The sequence below is a fragment of the Dermacentor andersoni genome, chromosome 1 (assembly GCF_023375885.2).
Source record: "Dermacentor andersoni chromosome 1, qqDerAnde1_hic_scaffold, whole genome shotgun sequence".
NCBI lineage: Eukaryota > Metazoa > Arthropoda > Arachnida > Ixodida > Ixodidae > Dermacentor > Dermacentor andersoni.
Genome location: NC_092814.1, coordinates 15,756,331 through 15,768,708, shown reverse-complemented (window position 1 = coordinate 15,768,708; position 12,378 = coordinate 15,756,331). Strand labels below are relative to the sequence as shown.

Here is a 12,378-nt window from a genome sequence, read left to right as displayed (position 1 = left end):
TTTCTCTGTGGATTTCGATGGGTGTTTGTCCCTTACTCCATAGAAAACGAATCGCACTTCGTTGCTCGTACGCCGTGGACGCGTCAAGCAGAACCGCCGTCTTCAACAACTGATAGCAGCGCCGTGCCGTGGAGCTACCGGCAGATAAGGCCGGTCCAAGAAAGGTCCACCGCTGGGAAGGGATATGTTGACTTGGCATTTACAGCCGTGATTTGGCTAAAGAAAAATAGAAGCAAAGACTTTCTAATTTGCCCTCGTATATATACGGAAACATGGGTGAGTTGCTGGAAGTTCATGCTTGAAAAGCAGCAGCGAGAAGAAGATCACTGTTGCGGTCATCTTCGTCTAGTTATAGAGTTGCAGCGCAGCTCCTTGTCAAATATGGTATATAATTTCAAATACGTCCTAGCTTTAAAGATGACTTTGACGTTTTCCCCTGTGCCAGGAACGTCCACTAATATCCTTCGCGCTCCAATCGGATATGATATTTTAGGGCAATCAGCTTGCGTATGTAAATGGACAACAAAGTGTTCAACTAAAACAAAAGGCAAAAATTGGTCGAGAAAAAGTGGCGATGTATTTTTCCACTCATAAGAATGCTCGTTTCACGAATAAAACTTGTCTTCGCAGTGAGCATCGTCCATTTACATATGCTGATACCCGTGAAAGACAAAGACAAGTCCCCTTGTTCACGTAGCACCGCCATCCAGCAGAAAATGGGGTCAAAGCAGTGAAACACAGAGCGGCCCCTCCACTTTGTGACCTCTAAGCAGTCAAGAAACCTTAGTTTATCAAAAATCCAGCGGCCGTCATAGTGAGAACCGAACGGCGGACACAATGGCACAAAAACCAATAGAAGAAATTTGGAGGTAGTTGAGCCTTGGGGGACTATTTTCTTTCAACCATCCTGATTCAACAGACGCTTGAAGCGGCTGCCGGTTCGGCACGATGTTCAAACCCACAGTTAGATAGCCCCCTTAATTATGCCGAACACGGTTGACAATTGAGAGTTTTGTGTGATCTCATTCGCGTTAATATACAGAATGTATTACATAACCCAACACGTTGTCGAAAAATGGTCGCATGGTCCCGTCGTGCTATGTGAATGAAACAAATGACAATGCAAAGCAGTATTGCCAACTGGAGATTCATTATCCTGCTGTTGGCAATGCAGAGTTCATGGGTTTAGTTGCGTGCATGGCCATCTACAGATCATATATTAATTCAATATTTGATGCTTCCTTTCGCAGCCATATTACGAGGCGTAATATTTTTTCCGTGTTTTACTTCTGTGTCCATATATAGAAATTCAAAGATGTTCGAAAGGGCGTGCGCAGTCTTGTACAGCGTGCAAAGTATATTTAGTTTACATAGTACATTTACAGGTCGCCGGCAATATTGGAGAAGCAGTAAAATAAAGCTATGTAGAGAAATTCATATGTATACCTTACGGCAATAAGTAAAGAGCAAACTTTAGCTCGGGGGCTACGTGGGAAAGAAGTATCTTCTCGACAACGACTGCGTCAAAACTCACGAGTTTTGTTGCATTCCAAGAAAAAGGTTAATCTAGTGATTATTACCAGCTGGTTTTTTACTTCGCTAGTCGATTATTTATTAAAATGGTTGAAAATCGCACATTCGCCAAAATCGAAACTATCGAGTTAACAGTTCTGTAACTCAGCAATAAGAATGATATCACAATTTTGTCAGTGGAATCTAATAATACCTCTAAAAAAGCAGTCAAATTTCATGCATTATACATGCCTTCTAAATACATCACTATCAAATGACTAGAACACTTGCAAAACCCTTGTAAACACTGCGACAAATTTAGGTAAAATATAAATTAATTTGTCAAGTTTGTTCTAACGGATGCAGTTCGCAAAACGGCGATATCTATTCTTGGTGCACAGTAACGGATTTGTAAATTTCGTGCTTCTATATTTTTCAAACTTACCAACCTTCGGCAATTTTCGAAGAAAAATGCAGGCCCTAAATCAATATTCCGCTCACTGTGCTCATTAAAATCTAACTTTATTTCTGCAATGCAACAAATTTTATGAAAATCAGCCGAGGCTTTACGTTAGAAAAGCATTTATGCGTTTTACATGTATTTCAATAGGCTGCTGTGTCGGAGTTGGGCCCGAGCTCAAACTTCCTCTTCAGAGGAACCTTTAGCTTCGGGCCTCCTATCTAAATGCATGGGAAAGGAGAAATCGTTTTTCTCGGCAACCACTGCACCAAATTTGACGTTTGTTGTACTTAAAAGAAAGAAATTGAAATCTAATGACTGTTGGTTGCAAACTTTCGATTTAGGTCGCCAATTTATTAGATAAAATTGACAAAAATCGCAAATTTTCAGAAAACGAAACTATCGAGTGAAAACTGTCACTCAGCAATCGGAAAGTATATCACAGTTCTGTAAATTGCACTAATAACACATCTAAAGCGGACAAAATTGATGTATTATACATGGCTCTCAACTAGACAACTAACTTCTCAGTAGAACTTTCGGAAAACGTTTGTAAACAATTAACCAGTTAACGTAATATATAAATTGACATAAAATCTGTTCGCTTTGGATGCTCTAATGGATCCAGTCTACAGAACAGCGACGTCTGTTGTAGGAGCAGTGTTATGAATTTTTTAACTTCGTGCTTCTATATTTTTCGAACTTACCTAATTTTGAAAATTCTATTTAAAAACATTGAGGCTCTGAAGCGATATTCTGCTTCCAACAGTCACTGGAATTTAACTTTCTCCTTTAAATGCAAAGATGTCATTAATATCGGCCCAGTGGTTATCTCGGAAAAGCGTGTCTGCGTTTCACATGTATTTGAATAGGCAGCATCGGAGTTGTATCTTAAGCTTGCTCCTAAGTTACAGCGGAACTAGCTTGAAGACCCTGTATACATCAAAATAAAGGCTATTGTTTGCGAGAAAAGACTCTTGGTATTGTGTAGCAAACGCACGACGACAGAAGCTGGTTTTGCCCGTTATACCAAACTGCTACACGAGAGGCTCTACGCAGCAAAGGAAGGGTGTCACTCGGCCATCTGTTTCGCCTGAAGATGCATTGCTCGATGTTATGGCAAGCACTTCATTTCGCTGCACCAGAGCCCTTCTTCCTTAACATGATGACAAATAGCGACATGAGTAAGCACGTCAAAGTGTTTCAGCAGCTCTAGGAACTTGAAATCGTCGCCAACAATTTCTAGCAAATGGAGACAGAAGCGCCGCCAAGCTTTCATCAATATGACGGAATTTTCAAGCATTGCGCAAGAGAGATGACAGGTATATTTTTCACATTCGCGAGAAGTGATTTCTTTGTTAGGAGTATTCCTATGCAGCGAAACTTCCTTTCGATGCACTTTACACGCGTGGGTGAAACACGGTAGAGAAGCAGCACACGCGCCGCGCTTTTTCATAGAAGGCAGATGTTCGCAGCGAGATGCCCAAGAAACGACGTTGTTGTAACAGCACCCATTCGGCCTGTTCCCCTGACGTCTTCCCTGTTTAATCCCCTAGAGGACAACGTCGCTGGGAACGGGGTAAAAACGATTATCGGATTTAGCAAAATAACAATAGTACCAATGTTCACAAACCTGTATTTTCATTCGGGATAGAAGTTGACTTGTGCACATATGCGGTGATTACGGTATGTATCATTTAACCCAGTGACCTCTCATTGTGTTGTCACTTTCAATTTCAGCCTGAGAAACTCGCCCAAAGCCTTTTGTTGTTTGTCAAAGGATTGGGATTCCGTAAGTGCCTTCTTCTTGTACTCTTTCGTAATTATGTCACGTGGCTTGCACTCAGACCCAGTGTTGATTTGTTGACGCATGGCCACCTCGCTGTACACGTGGTTTCGGATCTAATTGGAGGTTCCAGCAACCCACTTTTGTATCCGATTGCAGTCAAGGATTATAATCAGTCACACCGTTCAAACCCCGATCGGTCTGCATCGTTCGGTCTTTCTAAGCTGTCATCTCTCTCTGCGGGAGAAGCAGCTCGCACCAAACACCGCCAGAGACTTCAAAGCTGGGGTGGCGACAAACGATCCCTTGGTTTAGTCGAGCTGCCCTCAGGTACGGCCGCGAAGTGTTCCACGCCTGCTCGTGGTCATGCTTTCGGGGGACACGTGCGACCCAAGAAAGTGTACGCATCAACAGCCGTGGCTCAGTCATACACGAGCATTGTCTGTGTCACTTCTCTTGGCCTTCATAAAAATATATGAAACCCAACTCTTATCATTCACTGTCTGCTTACCACGTTTTTCTCTGATAATGCGACATAAGCTTGTGCGACCAAGCTGCCTAGCATTTGTGTGATAATGTCAATACGATAATTAATGAACAAAACTTTATAACGTTTAAATATTTACTTTAGATGTTTTAAGTGCACAACTCAAGTGGACTACCGTTCACTTCGTGCCCAGCACCAGCTTTGAGGAGTACGCACTGTAAGTGTGCCGGGAAATGCCCTGGAGTTCTAGTTACCAGATTTGCGCTGTGCATTTTTGCGCAGTGCATGAGCAGCAGGAACCGCAATGCCCCATTTCACTGCAGATTTACTTTCTTCACAAGATCTTGCGATCCTCTGATGATGATGATTTATTGACATCCCCTTTAAACGGTGACAGTCACCGAGCCTGCTTCAGTTACATGCCTTTAATTCTAGCATTTTGTATGCATCTCGTTATTCTTTGTTCTCATCTACCTTGTACCTGGTGCCTTTAACGGGTCCGGTCGCATCAACTTCTTCCCTGCTTTTTTTTTCACTCTAAACGTCTTTTGCTTATCTCGACTGCTGACTGGTTGATGCTTCGGTCCACTTTAAACCCATAAGCGATTCTGGATGGTGTACGTTACCTACGGGTCTCGCTGGGTAAAGACCTCATTTCACTGGGATGTGTTGAGTGGTCTCCGGATTTCTGCTTCAGCAGATGCGTGCCTCGTCTTGTTGGGGATGTTTGCTCCGGTATGTCCTTAGGCAACCGGCTTGAGTCTTATCTAACAAGTTTTGTGTTGTTGTGCAGACAATTTCTGTCTTGACGTAAACGTCGGTCTTGTCCATCTCTGACGGCCGTTTGCGGTCGCAATGTGCGAGGTAGCCGAACAAAACGTTTTTCAAGGTGCAGGACTTTCGTTTGTGGTGTTTTGTGTACTGCCTTACTTCAATTTTGCAAATATAACATGTCCCCAGAAGCCATTTGTTACAAGCAAATTAGGGATCTTTTAATTGGTAATCTAATGTGCGGCGCTAACTATAAAGCTTTGTCAGTAAAAATTATCCGATTTACTGGCGTCCAAATTTTGATCTGATACGGTCTTCGCACAAGCACGCGGTGTCTTGCAGCGCCAAATTCTTTTTTCATGCGAACAGATTTTTGAGAAATCAAGTTTGAGCGATGCAAGGAGGCTTTTTTTTTTTTGCGAGAAGACAAGAAAGAAAGCAAAAGCTGCAGAATGCTCAAATAATAATAAAAACAAATAGCAGAGATAACAAGATGCATGAGAAGAAAATGGAGGCGCATCCTACAGCATTGCGGGAATATAACTAGCAGACGTCATGTAGCAGGAGATCAGACCAACACGGCTACAGAATGGTAGGAGTGGAAAGGCAAAACCGCGTAGTGTTGGAACAATCAAATAAGGCAAGCTGTAGAGGAGCGTAAGCAGGCGTCTAGGGATCACAGAGAAGCCAAAAAGCAGAGAACACGAATAAGGGGTGTTGTTAGATGGAGGAACTACCGGGATAAGAAAAGGGCTGCGAGTCAACTAGTGCAGGAAAAAAACTTCACGTATGAGTAAGCGTTGGGTGCATGACATTCTCGTAAAAGAGAAAGGCGCACCAAGTTGATTCTGAACCCATGTCAGGGTAACATCTTCGAAGTAGACGACGCGCTGTAGTACACAAGAGACGTAATTAGTGATAGCTTTGGCGAGAAAGAACGCGTACTGCGCACTCAACGTAATATTGCAACAAATAGCAAGAAACTTAATGTATAAAGCTTTAGCTGAAAAAAATGCAAAAGAAAATTGCTCTAATAGCACGGCAGCGGTACCTGATGAACTACCAATACAGCCGATCAAACAGCTGGGTCCAGAGAGCAAGGCACAGCTGATTAGTACCACTAAGCAAGTGATTAAAAGAAATAAAATTCATATTGGGTGGCATGAAAGCAAGATGAGCTTTATCTATACAGGCAAGAGTGATGATGATAATGATAATGAAGTTCGTTCTAAATACGTGTGGCAATCTCACTGCCTACAATTAATAAATTTCAATATGTGCCGGACAATAACTAATTATGGAATTAATTAGTGAACGTTAGTTATTTCGTTGAATATGTGTTCCGATTTTTGGTGCAAGTAATGTCCGCCTCTGAACAGTCCAGATCAAGGACTAGAACTGTGGTATCGTAACAGGCGATTTTTAAAAATCCCATAAAACTGAAAAAATGATCACCCCTTAACTAGCCACCGTCTGCTGGGCGGCACACGAGGAGAAGAGCAGACGACCACGCGCAGATGATGACAAGCAGACGACGAGGAGAGCTACGGCACATATGCAGTGAGCCTACTGGGGATATTGGTTGTTCAGTTCTAAAACTGTTTTCTCGCTTCAGACAAAATGTGCTCTAATAAAAACTTCTAAATCGCAAGCTAAGAGGTCGGTGCGGATGTGGAGGTATCTGACATTTTTATCTGGAGGGCCTTAATGCTTAAATTTGGCTTGAATATCACAAAAAATTCATTTCTTGTCAACATTGCAGGTATTTTTCTCGAAAAATATATTTATGATCAATTCCAAAATATTTTTAGCATATACTATAGCAATAGGCAAAAAGGGAGAAACATTATGGTAGCTAAAAAATAACGCAGTTTATGGAAAATATTTCTAAAAACGCAACCTTTATTGCTTTTTACTGAGTGAAATAAACAAGGAAAATTCTAAAATGCATTGAATTATGACGTCATATGAAAGAAGGATGCTAATACAATGCTCTAAAATAAAATTTATTATTGAACCTAGTTTCAGACCTGATTAAAAAATATGTACCTCCAATTAACTTTGGCTTCCTTGCGGAAATTTCAAGGACCGCTCACGTGATCAAAACATTTTTTGCAACAAAAGTACTTTGGTGAAACCTTATTCACACCAATAGCCATCTAGTCCATTTTTTTTCAAGAAAATCAATTATGGTCACTTTTGGTGTGTGGGACGTTTCGCATGGAATTACCCACCTTACGATAACGACAGAAAATGACTGGAAGCAGTGGCTTTGTCTCACATCCGTAGCGGGTCGTGGGTTTCAGAGTACGTACGACATGTGCTCCTACTAGCAGACAATACGTGGTATTTCGAATACGTGTGCCAAGGAAGCGACATGCATACGTTTCACTTTTAGCACAGAGAAATAAGGAATTATGATATTCAATGAAGGCGCGCGTAATGGCGTGGTAGCAATTCAACACAATTCATGCGCATAGTCAAGCAATGTCGAATACCACGATATTCACCCAGCAAGAACCGTAGGGGACTTCCACCTTCTAGAAGTGCTGGGATCCAAAACTGATAGAATCATTAACTGGCGTGTGATCAAGATCAAGCAGGTTTTAAAAAATCTGTGGCGAATTAGCGCTAAATGCGAGAAAAAATATGTTAGCATTACGTCGCACCTCTTTGAGCTCCCGCATCCATGATTTAAGCCGCGTTCACCACACTGCAAGGGGCTCTTGAAGGGGCAGCGCAGAAAGACGATGATAGAAGGCAGAAACAACTGTGTGTTTCTGCCTTCTGTCATCGTCTTTTTGCGCCTTCTGTCATCGTCTTTTTGCGCCTTCTGTCATCGTCTTTTTGCGCCTTCTGTCATCGTCTTTTTGCGCTGCCCCTTCAATATATTCAACCAGTACCAACTCGCCCAAATGTTTATCCTTCTGCAAGGGGCTCCCTCGACACAGGTCTTGCCTCTTCGAGGAGCGAAGTGCAACTCATGGTGCTCAGGAGCAGACCACCGTCAGTTGCGCTCTATATGTATATACACCACGTGACCGGCTTCGCGCACTTTGACACTTCTAATGCTAACGCATAAAAAAATTCTGGAGTGGCAGCCCCCACTGATTCATACCAGCGCTTGCGCCTACTTTGCCTTTGAAATCAGGCTAAACTAGATTGAGAAGAGTAGCACATGAATTGTTCTTGCTTTGGTTATATACATTGTAGCTTAACTGGGAAATAAAAGCTTGTTGTTTCGGCCTAAAATTTGTAGCTACAGCTGAGTATTGATATCATGATCTCTCGTACAATTTGGCAAGACATTCAAATTTCATCCTAAACCAGTGACACAAACAGACACATAGAAAAGCATGTGCACGGCAAAATTGGCCGCGTGAAAGCCAACAAAAGTGAGAACACTTCCTGTTCTGAACACTCCGCCACATGCTAACGTTAATCGATTTCCCTAGTAAGATAGCGGTGGCGGGCTTCACCTTGACGGCGTCATCCCTACTCGCAATTTTTTAAAACCTCCTTGGTCGAGATTAGCGAGAGACGTTTGGAGTATTGGTGGGAGGGAAAAAACAGGAAAGAGATGGATTAATTCGGGATTGTTACAGGCGTAGGTAATTGTGCAATGTAGAGGTAGTAATAAAGAGAGAAAAGATGGGCAAAGTACTTGGCTCCAATAGCTCGAAGAGGCTTTGTGGCCATTAGTCGCCAGGAGCTGCCAATAGAGAGCACACGGCGCCTGTGTCGCTGTCCGAGTACGGGGGCCGCATGTTTCTCTCGCACCCGTTGTCCTTGGGGAGACCGAAACATGGCGACAGGTGTTGGGCCCGCTTCCATCCATGCTCAGTGTACGAGAGACGATGAAACGGATGCGCGCTGCACGCAACACGGTGACGCACTTTGTCCGCCGTTTCCGTAGATCCTGAAAGTAGTTGGTGACGAGGAATACCTAGAAATAGTGTGAGAATCCACTAGCTAGATCCATGTCTGCGATTGTATGCGACCTGGAGTGCAGGATTACTTGTGTTCATTACATCGTTAATCATTACACCCGCACCAAAGTGGTTGGCGAGAAAACGTGATTTGATGTCCACTGGTTATAGTGCTCGATAGCTTTGCTGAAACACAGCTTATGCGGAGTGGAGCACCTGTGGCAGTGGACGATTTGCGCAGTGCACTCCCCGCGCTGCAGGAGGGAGAATTTCCGTTGTATGGCACCCGTCATTCTTTGCTCAAGCACTTTGCGTGGGCCTCGTGAATAAAAAAAAACTGATGCTACAAGCAGCGCCCAGAGCCACAGCTTAGACGCATGCACAGGAATCACAAGCTCCTTCTCAAATGAGCACCCTCGGGCACACCCTTTAGCCTCGTTTCAGCCGCGGAGAAAGTGGTTGCAGCTAGCGCTTTGATATGCTGCGCGACATTTCGCCTTAGGGATCAGCCAGATTTAAGCGATGCTCTACCTTCGGATTCTTTCCAGGTCGTAAGGGACCAGTTTGTATTGTTTCATTGTTGTATTACTATAAATTCGTCGCCATGCCGCTGTCGTCACGTTCGCGTCACGCACACGTTTTCTCACTCGTCGTTGCGCCATCTAACACATCGCAGAACCCCAAACAGCGCTAGACAGCCTGCGACCTGCAAAATGCTTAGTATAAGACTCATTCTCGCAGTTTGTGAGATATGCTTATTATTTTTCACGTTGACTCCAATAATTAAGCTAGGAGAACTTGTTTAGGGGATTGGTGCTTACAGCTCATGCCTGCAACCAACACCGATGAAGCCAAGCTTGGTCAGTGCCTGCGAGTGAATCTGTTTGATAAATGCACTTGAAATGCTACTGAAAAAGTGGTCCTCCTAAATAAGGATGTTGCCGGCCTTGCAGTGACCTCTATCACCTTGCCTGGTGTGGAAAGACAGAGAACCTTTTCCGGAGGCGACCACAAAATGCTGGGCGCCGTGGGCCGGCGACACACCCTCTCGATGGAGGACTACGACATACCTCGGACGAGAAGGACCTCGCTCACTGCTGTACAGAAATAAGGGCGCCGCCGAAGCACTGCTGACCGAGAGCGCGGAGGACATTCATTTGACCTTTCTTTCGGATGCTTCCTTCGGCAGTGCTCGATTCCATTCTCTGTGGGCGGCAAGCGTGCCAAAGTGCGCCACTAAGCGACGCGGAAAGCCCGACAACAGTTTACTACCAGTCCCGTCAGGTAGCGGTGGGCAATCGGAGACCGTTGAGCAGCCCTGCGGTAAATGGACGGGACGACACCCTTTGTAGGCCTGCATGCTTGTGCATCGTGTGTGTCCATCGATGTTCCCCGCCCGCCAGCGCGCTTTCCTTTCTTCGCACTCAGTGCCAAGGCTGTCTCGAGCTCGGCCACTTCGTGGAGGCAAGCTGTCGTCTTACACGAGAGGGGAAGAAAGAATGGCTCCTATCTGTGTGTAGATGCTTACTGATACCCCTCCCCACTCTGTAGCCGTAATACACGAGACGCATGTTGTATCACCAGTCTAGGAATCGACTGTACCCGTACGGCGGCTGTCGCAAGGTAGATTCTCCCGCGCATGCGCACTATACATGGAAACACCTGTTGGTGCTTTCTGTGCGCGCTCTGTCCTTTGTAATCAGTGTTTGGCTGCATTCATGCTTCAGAGATAAGCGTAAGGACGTGGTAGAAACAAGTGGCTACACTTTTCTTTTAATTATCTAACCTACTACGACTGGCAAGATCATCTCCTCGAGCGCTTTTATGAACAGACCCTGTAGTTATTGCTGCAGTACAAGGTATTATCTGTATTATTAGTGCAAGTTGCAGTCAAACAATAAAAAGTATACAAGTTGGAATAAATTGGACTCGTGCTTCCTTCATGGCGGGGGAGGGGCGGCGACAGCTGTGTAACTCTTGCGCTTTTTCCTTTATCTTCACGTCCACGAATACAAGGTGTTTCTTTTTTCGTTTTTTTCCGAAGGTCAAGATTTTTTTAAATAGCTGCGGCAGATAGCACAAGTCTAACCGTTGATAAATTACTCGATGAGGAGGGCATTATTTCTACGTGAGATCTTAATGCCTAATAAAATAATTAACATAATTACCCTATTTCGTTATATTATGGCACATATTTACATCTACGAATTATAGCCGCTGAGCTTGCAAGGCGTGTCCACTTGGAACGTATCCCTTTGACTGCACCAGTTTCGATATATTCATTTTCAAAGTCTCAGACGAAGTAATGGTAATAAGAAGTTTATTTGACCATCACATCATACGTGATGATACAGGGGTACCGAAGTAAAAGCTGTCTTTCAATAGCATGACAGAGCAACGGCCGCTTTTTTTGCAATAGCATACAAAGTGACATAAAAAGAAGATGCACAAAAAGAAAGACTGCACACGGCGGTCACATTGCACTACAGAACAATATATAAACATGTTACGTAAAGGCTGCATCTGGCACATAAATTGTTTTTAAAAATAGTTAGGCCATACACACATGGCAAAAGAAACGAAGGATTCTAATAGTTTACACAACGCAATGACATGGCAAAGACACTTTACCAGAAAATCATAGGAATAAAATGGAGTGACACCATAATTCTGTAAAGCGATCGGGGCTTTCGTTACGTAAAGAAATGACCAAGAAACGTTTAGGACAGAAAGTAAGCCAAGAGTGGCCGAAATTTGACACATTGGGGTGCTACATTCTGTCTCAATAGGTCATTAAGAAATCGTGGATGCCGGTGTTCTAACATTTGTAGACCATATGTTGTTCGAAATGCTTTAATTTCCCACATGCACTTATTTCCTGTATTGTAGTTTTGTTCGCGCTTTCTCAGGCCTGAAGGAGTTTGATTAAAGGATGTTTTATTTTAATATTTTTGTTTAAGTGTTCGGCTGAGGCGATAGTCATAGATTTCTGTTATTGGAACAATTTTCTGTTCAAAAAATATTTATCTTGTGTGATGTAACCTCGGTAACTTCTTAACAATCCGCATTGTTTTTTTGTAATAGAACTAATTTGTTCAGGTTTGCCTGTGTTGTAGTTCCCCAGGTAAGGCTACAATAGTTAAGGCGAGAATGAAATAAAGAGTGATAAACTATCATCATAACACAAGACGGTAAGATTTTACTGTTGCGATTGAGCAGACCAATTATTTGTGACAACTTGGAAGTATTGTGGGCCACATGATCGTCCCAGGACATCTGCTGTTTAAACAGAACGCCCAGAGTTTTGAGCTGTGGTACTATTTCCAGAATAACAGAACAGAATAATATGCGGATAATGAATACCTTCTGCCGCAAGCGGGATAGCCGAAAGTGGACGTGGAGGAGCCCGAACGGCGAGACTAGAAATGAAATA

The 12,378-nt window shown here is 43.5% G+C and overlaps 1 protein-coding gene across 6 annotated transcripts in view; it reads left to right on the top strand.

Moving 5' to 3' along the window:
* LOC126545894 (uncharacterized protein ZK1073.1) overlaps positions 1-10,868 on the top strand; it is a 362,662-nt gene extending 351,794 nt beyond the window's left edge. For all 6 annotated transcript variants that reach the window (XM_050193938.3, XM_050193937.3, XM_050193935.3 and 3 more), the window contains 2 exons: positions 3,713-3,764; positions 9,899-10,868. In XM_050193938.3, the coding sequence (XP_050049895.2) occupies positions 3,713-3,764; positions 9,899-10,056 (210 nt within the window). In that variant the 3' untranslated portion in view covers positions 10,057-10,868. The remainder of the gene's footprint in view (positions 1-3,712; positions 3,765-9,898) is intronic.
* The last annotated feature ends 1,510 nt before the right edge of the window (positions 10,869-12,378 follow it).